General features: G+C 38.6%; 2 protein-coding genes across 2 annotated transcripts in view; both read left to right on the top strand.

Moving 5' to 3' along the window:
- Positions 1-2,618, top strand: part of LOC101859804 (glutathione S-transferase 1-like) — a 5,658-nt gene extending 3,040 nt beyond the window's left edge. The window contains exons 4-5 of the mRNA XM_005104508.3: positions 1,790-1,894; positions 2,080-2,618. Coding sequence (XP_005104565.2) covers positions 1,790-1,894; positions 2,080-2,244 — 270 coding nt within the window. The 3' untranslated portion in view covers positions 2,245-2,618. The remainder of the gene's footprint in view (positions 1-1,789; positions 1,895-2,079) is intronic.
- Positions 2,619-6,057: 3,439 nt separating this feature from the next.
- LOC101859586 (probable glutathione S-transferase 5) lies at positions 6,058-7,997 on the top strand. The gene is made up of 3 exons (XM_035971352.1): positions 6,058-6,810; positions 6,950-6,966; positions 7,633-7,997. Exons 1-3 carry the CDS (start codon positions 6,632-6,634, stop codon positions 7,785-7,787), a joined length of 351 nt encoding a protein of 116 aa, XP_035827245.1. The 5' UTR covers positions 6,058-6,631; the 3' UTR covers positions 7,788-7,997.
- Positions 7,998-8,980: the final 983 nt, after the last annotated feature.

The following is an 8,980-nucleotide window of genomic DNA, read 5'->3' as shown; positions in this document are numbered from 1 at the left end:
ACATACATACATACATACATACATACATACATACATACATACATACATACATACACCGATTTCTGTAGTGTAGGCAAATATAAAACGACCTCATTTGTGGGCAACCTAATATGCTCTTTAACTTGTCAACTTTGCATATATTTTAAGAGCCTTTAGCTCAAAAACTAAACGTCCAATTACTTTGGGAATTTTTTAACATTTCACGCAAGGTCATTGTCACTTGTGATCTGTACTCTTTAAGGTGCACTTGTCAATCGGTTTGGCTGATGATGTCATTCGTGTGGTTATGATATTGTGTCAGATATTGAAAAAATGTGAGGGTATCCTTGAAAACAAAAGTTCGACTCCTTCGGAATTGTTCGCTGCATAAAAAGTGGCTACTCTTTATCGATTGACCATGCTTCAGTTGAATGAATCAAAGAGAAAATACGTCAATAAATCACTTCAGGTGGGCCCTCCGGTTTCGTCAGTCAAGAGAGAAGATTCAACGTGAGCAGACACACTGTATGCGACCCGAGATCACTTTGCAATGATAGGTTTCCAAAAGTACAGACCTATACGTTCTTACTACTCTCTGACCGTCTAGGTACAGACCCAAGCAGGCTGGAAGCAGAAAGATAATACGGAAGGAAGACGCATCCATCCTAACACATCGCTTGGGAAATCGGTTTGAACTGGCAACACAGACCCAAATGAGTCGAACAGAATTAGAAATGGTAATCCGATCTTGTTCACGACTGTGTTTCGTTGTTTGAAAGCGGAGTACCTTTGTGCATGGAATGAGATGGTCGCTTTGTGTTTGGAATACGTACGTGTTTTCAAATAAGTCCTGATTTTGACTGGAACGGCACGATGGACAGGACAGAGTCTACAGAAGACCCAACCAAAAGTACACCTTAGCTGGCTTCAGAAAAGCAAATAATTTTGGTGGAGGCAGTGTCATGGTGTCGCTGCAATCTGTGATCCTGGCAAAACCACACTTGTGCCTATTCGTGGGAACATAACAGATCAAGGCTACATCAACCAAATTCTCGAGCCCAATGTTCTTTTCTTTCAAAATCAAGCCCAGGAACAAGTAGTCATGCATGATGATGCACCTGCTCATAAAGCAGCTGTGACAAATCAATACATTTCTCAAAGCCTACAACATTCTTCTCTTGCACCATGACCAGGGCATTCACCAAATCCCAATACAATTAAGTAGCCTACTTGCAGGATTTTAGATATCGCCATTCGTGCCAGACCACGTCAGATCCGTACCCTTGCTTGGTTAGAACAAGCCTTTAATTCAAGAGTGGAGTAGCATCCCTCAACAGACAATAAATCTCAACTCAATCAATTCATGCTTCGACGATGTGAAGCTGTGAACAACGCCAGATCTCATCACACTTGTTACTGAAGCTGTCACTTTGCATTTAGACCCCTGACAACTGGACGATCAAAATTGTTGATTAAAAACGTTCTTCTCTTTGCATTCAATGTGTTTGCCCTGTTGTAAAATGAATGCCCTGTCTTATCTAAAATTTTCAGATGGATTTGATAGATATTAATCAAGATATTAGTGCCTTTAATATGAGGTGTGAAATTACAAATGTTAAAGAGTATACTTTGTCAGCCTGTTGGAATGTAGCTTTTCTTTGCTTTTATTTTGTGCCCAATGCAGCCGGCTTCTATTATAATAATTTGTGATCAGGTCAGCTAAACTGATTAAGGAAAAGAAAGCAATTTATGACAATCCCCCAAATAGGCGTAGAATTTGCTGATTGCAGATAGTTTATTGTATTCACAGGATGAGTTGATTCAAGGTTTTAAAGATGTTCATCAACCCCAGTTTCTTGGCTACTTCGAGAAACTTTTGAGTGACAATGGAACTGGTTACTTGGTTGGAAATGATGTGAGTATTGTGTGTGTGATTGTGTGTGTGTGTGTGTGTGTGTGTGTGTGTGTGTGTGTGTGTGTGTGTGTGCGTGAACGTGTGTATATCTGTATGTGTGATTGTTAGTGCGACGGTATATTTGTGTGCGTATGCAAAAATATATAATATTATATTCATAGTATATTATTATCTTCTATTCCCAGCTCTCATTGGCTGACATTGCTGTTTTTGACGTCGTTACTGGTTGGCTGGGAACATACATGGGTCCCATAGACGATTTTCCATTGGTCAAAGCCTTGGTGGACAAAGTGTGGGAGAGAGACGGAATCAAGTCGTATATGGCAGCCAGACCTGACAGAGAAGGCTGAGTTGGGCCTTCGTCTACCGTGTCGTAACAAGTTGCCCAACACTGTGACCTGCTGTCAGCAACGACCTTGCATAATTATGTGTACTCTACCTAGACCTATATAGAGTAATGGAATAAAAATGTGGCACTTATGTGTAAAAACAGAATGTAGCTGCCTATTGATAGAGGTGGTGCCATTTTATACTATTATTTGCATAAACAAGTTCTGCTTTCCTAGATGCATGGCCCCCAACCAGAGTAATATTTCTGTTGTTGTTATTACCTATTATCGCCACTCTCATCATCACCATCATCATCATCATCGTCATTGTGTTGTTGCTTTTTTATAAATCCAAACTTGCTATTGATAGAATTAAATAAAGTGGTCTGTCATTTGTTCTTTGTTGCTTGCTTCCTTTAGTTGTGATTTTTACTTTCGTATAGATGTCTTCTTTTTCCCTTTCTTCCGCGGGAGGAGGCGTGGGGGGGGGTGTCTCGGAAAAAAATAGAACCGTTTTCGAACATGTATTCACATTACGGGTTCCTGACAAAATTCCTTGTGAAACAAAGGCTTGATGTTCGTCTGAATGGTTGGAGATGTTTTGCGCCCCTATATACACAAACAGGTCATGTGGGAACGAAACTGTTTCATCCCTGCCAATCACAAACAACCCAAGCTGAATGGAACACGACGCCCAGGTACACAGACGCAGCGGGTGGTTGGCGGGTGCTCTAGTGTGGTTCGCTCCTTCTTTTTTTATCAAACATTTATATTCCTTATTTCTCCTCCTGTTTTTTTGTTTGTTTGTTTGTTTGGTTGGGGCTTTTTTGTTACTCTCTTGTAATTCCTCAAATCTTTGGCGCGTATATGATCTTATTGTGTTGCAAGTACCGTAAAAAATTCACTGAAGCAAAATCAAAGACAGACAGAAATACTCGGTTGAAATAAAAGACTCTAGCAGGGAATCTAACTAATGTCTAATGAGTGCAATGAAGAAGTGCCTAACTATTACACCACTGACATCAGTACCAACGATCGTACTCCTTATTATGAGTTTTCAAAAATGCTCCAAACCTTTCTTGATTCATTTCATAGTTGAATGTTGTGCCATTGGAGAAAAGGTATCTAATGAAAGGATATCGCAGATGTTTACGGCTAGAGAAAATATCATTGTAGCGTTGACTGGACCCCGAAAGAATGGGGTTCATTCTGGTTAGATTTTTTAACGACCCTGGCTCGAATCCCCATGGTGACCTCGAACTGTGGATGTCTGTTGCAGGAAGAATGGGGGACCCAATAATACTAAATTGATACATTTTATTGTATTTAATATTTTGACAATTATAGTGGCGTCCAAAAGAAACTTTAAAATGTATTCACCGAATTATCTTGTTAAAGCCTCGCACTGCCCACTCTTGCAGCATACCATTTTAAAGCTTAAAACGTCCTGCATAATCTAACACATTACTTTTTCATCTACGACAGGAATAGCTCGAGATAATATTATGGTCACTCAAAACCTGACCTTGAAAAAATAATGCTTGGTAAAATTGTGTGAAGTCAAATGAACATAAAAGTGTGTTTTTTTGCACTTGTATTTGAGTGTATTAACGATGGTGGAATGGACATGTATTACAAATAAATGGAGAACATTATGGTCTCTCTAATAAACAATGTTTAATTAAGATATTTTCTGACATAAGGGAAAACAGAACATTCACAAATGCCACACAAAACTTGGACGCACGTTAAATGTGCTCTATAATACTTTGTTTTTGTGTAGAGTACCAACCCTTTCTGAGCATGGACTGTTTTAATTATATTTTGGACATAATCATAACTGAAGAACCGGGCCTACGAAGCTGCCATGATTTGGGGCGGCCTAGCTGGAATGAACAAAACCCCACCCATGAGAATCAACGGAAGGATTCGTTTCGAGGATTACATCGTGCAAGTGCTTGAACGTCATGTCCTATGATTATTATTGTCATGGCATTATTCAAGCAGACATCTTCATGCATAACAAAGCACCGTTTCACACGACCAATGTTACTAGAAAGTTCTAGGGAAAGCAAATAATACCAACGACGGAGCGGTCATCGGTATATAGCTCCGATATAATATGAATCCTAGAGATATGTGGAGCCCCATTAAACAGGATCTGAAGAAAAATGATTTTGCTCCCAGTTCAGATGCTTTGTTTACAACTCCGTATGACTTTTGAAATGAAATCACAGATAAATATGTCCATACTTTGGCATAGTCCATGTCCACAGGGTTCATACTCTTCACAAAACCAATGTCTCCTAAACAAAATGCGTTTAAGCACAATATGTACTGTTAAGCTTTGCTTGGTATTTGTGACTGCCCTGTTTTCCAACCTGTTTCAGAATGAAATGTCGTTTATTGCCGAAAAAAATCCCCAATTTGAAAAGGAATACATGTCCATTCCACCAGGGCCTTTGCATCTCAGTACGAGCGTGAACTCACTCTTATGTTTCTTTGATTTCAAACAATTTTGTAAGCATGACTTTTATGGTCAGTTTTAGAAGACCATATCTTTGGCAACGACTGTCGTAGATTTAAAAAAATAATGTATCATATGATACAGAATTTATTTAGCTGAAACCACCAGGAATACCATTGGACGAACGGGGCGGGCCCTGAGTACCAGAACCCTACGGCGGAGATTTGCACTCCACAGGCCTCCGGTGTTGACGGCCATGTCACATGCCAGTTCTGAACTCTCAGCACCGTCGTAACCAGCGTGTGTGGGAAAAGGCTCATATGAACTTTAGGAACAGACATTGGAGAAGGATGCTCTTCGCCGACGAGAGCAAATTCTACGTTGATATGTCAAATGGGCGCTAATGCCAACGTTGTAGAGAGAGACTCCTGGGGACAAATCACAGAACTGGACCAGTGTTCTTCTATAAAGTGAGTCATGGACAGGAGATAAGGTTACAGCTCAGGGCAACATTGACCAAGTTCTTCAGCCTCATCTCATGTTTTGCTCTTTTTCAAGAGGCATCTAAATTTCTTCTTTCAGCAAGACAACGCGAGATCTCATACTGCCTACGTAACACAGTGGTTCCTGGGACTGATCAGTATCAGTCTTTTGCTTCATCCGGCTCGTTTTCAAGATATAAACCCCATTCGAACACGTTTGGGACGCTGTCCAGAGGCAGCTCAACCAGCTGGAACCACGACCACAGACAGCCCCTCATTTGGATGCAGCCATTAGACAGGTGTAGGTACAAATCTCAGGTCGACAAATAAACACTCTCGTGAATGTGTCGAAGATGCAGAGCTGTTATTACAGTGAACGGATGCCACACACGGTACCAACACGGTTCCAAGGTCAAGGTCACAGAAATAGCATAGTTAGGCAATAAAACAGCCAGCTATTGACGCTCTCATGGCTGTGTAAATTGGACGAATTAGAAATTAATTTACACATGACAAGCCCTGTTGAGTGTGGTGTGTTTTATTCATGCATTAGTCATTAACCTTTCTTTTGCCTCTGAGTATTATTTTACATGTCATTGTTCTCCATCATTAAACAGTCTGTTCAGTGACTGGGCGTAAATTACGTTTACCATGCCATGAAAACTTAGGCCTTGTAGTTTTGTAAAAGGTCAGCAGCCAATGTGACTTTGAATATTACAGGCAGGCTGAACGAGGCTGAGGCTAAGGTAAGTCGTCCATTGCAGAGGCAGATTGTTTAGAGGGATTGGGTTGTTGTTGTTTTTTTTCTGTTTTGATTTTCAAATGCATTCCATCTCAGTTTTATGGAAAAGTTAAATGTGTACTTATTTTGTTGCTTCGTCTTGCATACGTAAGAGACGGTTTAACATCTCAGACATACGTTGTTTTTGTTTGTTTTAGATTTAGATAATACATCTTTTCACAACAGTCTTTTGAACATGGAAGTAAGATTTCCGACTCTATTGAGTCTACGAAAACATACAGGAATCCTACTGTAAATATAGACTTTCAGAACTTAACAAACGACTGAAAGGAGATAAACCTCAAACAAACTTCATCAAGGACAATACAATAGTGACAATAGCATGAATTATTCCCTTCATAAGAAGGCAACAACATTAATACTTTTTTATGCTTTGTAATTTTGAACCTTAAGTTTTGGCCTACTTGTTTTCCTGTTCCAAACTAACTTATGTTGATTTTCCGAAATAGACATCTGGGTTACGTTTCGTTTAATATTTATTAAACAGTTCCTAACAGACTTTTAAAGTAACCAGCTCTTCAACTACATAGATAACAGGTGGATAAGTTGCAGATTTGGTCGTGTTCTGATTAAACGCTATTCTTGTTTTATTGGACATTGTTATTAAATAATTTGCAGCAGCTGTGCGCACTGCAAACATTCCGAGAGCGGAAGACAATGAGAATGGCAACCCATCCGTACACCTTTCTGTATTTTGATGCCATGGGCCGAGGGGAGTTCATCAGACTGGTTTTTGCTGCAGCAGAAGTACCCTTTGAGGACATCCGTTTTACTCACCAACAGTGGCCCAAGTACAAAAAACGTAATAAAATAAAATTATATTTAAATAAATTAAAGTTTATCGATTAAAATCATTTTAATATATGCTTTTAAAGAAGAGTTGTTGTTTATTTTCATTGTTATTACTGCTATTTTGTTGTTATTGTAGCGTGGTAGTTGTTGATACTGTTGTTGTTGTTGTTTTTGTTTTCGTAGTTCTTGTTGCTACCTGGGTAGTTGTTATTACGTATCATTGTTGTCGATGTTGTTGCAAAATGCATTATTATTGTTGTTTTAGCTGTGGGTGTTGTAATAAATCTTACTGCTGCTTTTTCTTCTATGTCTTCTCTTTGTTTCTTTTTTTTTTTCCTATTATTATTCATTCCACTGATTTGGCGGAAAGAGACAATGGTGAAAGTGATAAACAACTCTAACTATACGATACATGTACCGTTCTTTTAATTGCTTTTTGCCTTCTATCACAATTTGTGCGTTTCTATTTCCACCTCCATTGTTGTCCTTTTTATCATCATCCTTATCATTATCATCAATGTAGAAAAAGATGAGAAGGGTAGGAGAATTTTGAATAATATTCGGACTGTAAATACATTGAAATGTGCATTTTATTTTCAAATTGGTTTAATAAAACGACTCAGGTTTGCGCCTTGAATGCTTTTTCGGGAACGTCTGGCAGTAAAACTAAACACAACGCTGTATAAGTTACAAGGAAGAGGGCCTGAGAAATGAGGTCTTATAGTCAGTAACAGGCGTGCCGGATGTGACTCATTGTATGCCAGGTCAACATTGTATTAGACTGCGAAGTATGTAATATGTCTCTACTTCTATAAAACATTGCATGGCCAAGTATGTCTCTTCTTCTGTAAAGTATTATGGCTAAGTATATATGATCTACTTCTATGACACTGCAGTTGCACCGTTCGGTCAGGTGCCATACCTGGAAGCAGCTGGCAAACGTTATGGACAGTCCGTGGCCATTGCCACATACCTAGCGAGAGAATTCGGTAAGTTAGTTCTTTCAATTGTTCAATTATGAGTGGTCAATAGCAGTATTTGTCATTTCATGAATTAGATGTGTGTGGTACCATATGTTTCATATTTACCAATGCCAACAAAAGCACACAAAAAACGAAACAGGAAAAAACATCGATAGCGGTCAACAAAATATATTTAATATTATATATGTTTTAGCCAGGTCTCTTGATGAATCAAAACACAGTTACAAAAATATCATAGAAAGACAAATGTGAGGCATCGTGGTGAAATCAGCCGCTTGTCAAAATAATGAAATCAAGGAGACTGGCATTTCTCAGTCCGTTTGGCAATTTTTATTGAATTATTTTATTTTTATTTTTACTCATCACATTTAAGGTCCATTTAAAAACAAATCTCTGGGTGGATTTATCAGAAAAATGTGGATGATTTGAGGCACACAGATGTAAATTTGCAGTTTCTAAGGACGGTAAAGCTTTGGAAGTCCAAAAACTTTGGCGGTTATTTTCTAGCTAATTTTACCACTGAAATGAGGCACCCCCCCCCCCCCCCCCCATTAGAATTGCAGATACCTTGACTTCTATTCATGATATATTAGTATTGTTTTCACTGAAGCAAGACAAATGAACAAGCTTTAAAATTATACCAATAACTCCACATGTCCAAAAAATGACGAGCGCCTGATTCCATGTCCACCGTGTGATAACATAAATAGTCCATTTAATTTGCATATTTAACTATGCAGTTGCAAAGAATGCTGTAATGTCACTGGAAGTGAAAGGTTCTTTGTTTTGACAACACTGCTTTCTGCAGCCCAGGATTATAGGTAAACGGTTCATCAAAGAAATCTGTGGTTTAATTTTGTTATATTTCTTCCCAGGTTTGCATGGAATAAACAATCTAGAAAGCCTCGCTGTTGATCAGGTTCTTGGTCTGATTCAGGATTTGAGACACTTTGGGGACAACATTTTTCTCGAGAAAGATAAAGACAAAAAGGTATGTTTAACAAATGAAAAGTTAATACTTTTTACTCTGATTCAATCATTTGGCCTGAGCCTACGTCTACTGTTATTTTCTAGATTAATTAAAATTTTATATTCAAGATATTAGGTAGCACTTGTCAAAGAGTGAGTATTCAATAACTGACTATTAATTACTAAGAACCCCTTTCTGGGAAGGTATTTTTGGTCTTAATATCCGTCTCTCTCTCTCTCTCTCTCTCTCTCTCTCTCTCTC

The sequence above is a fragment of the Aplysia californica genome, unplaced genomic scaffold, assembly GCF_000002075.1.
Source record: "Aplysia californica isolate F4 #8 unplaced genomic scaffold, AplCal3.0 scaffold00422, whole genome shotgun sequence".
NCBI lineage: Eukaryota > Metazoa > Mollusca > Gastropoda > Aplysiida > Aplysiidae > Aplysia > Aplysia californica.
This window is presented reverse-complemented; position numbering and strand designations above follow the sequence as displayed.

Bases quoted from the DNA above. Each gene is read 5' to 3' on its own strand.
- LOC101859586 (XM_035971352.1), top strand. From the start codon at position 6,632: ATGAGAATGGCAACCCATCCGTACACCTTTCTGTATTTTGATGCCATG.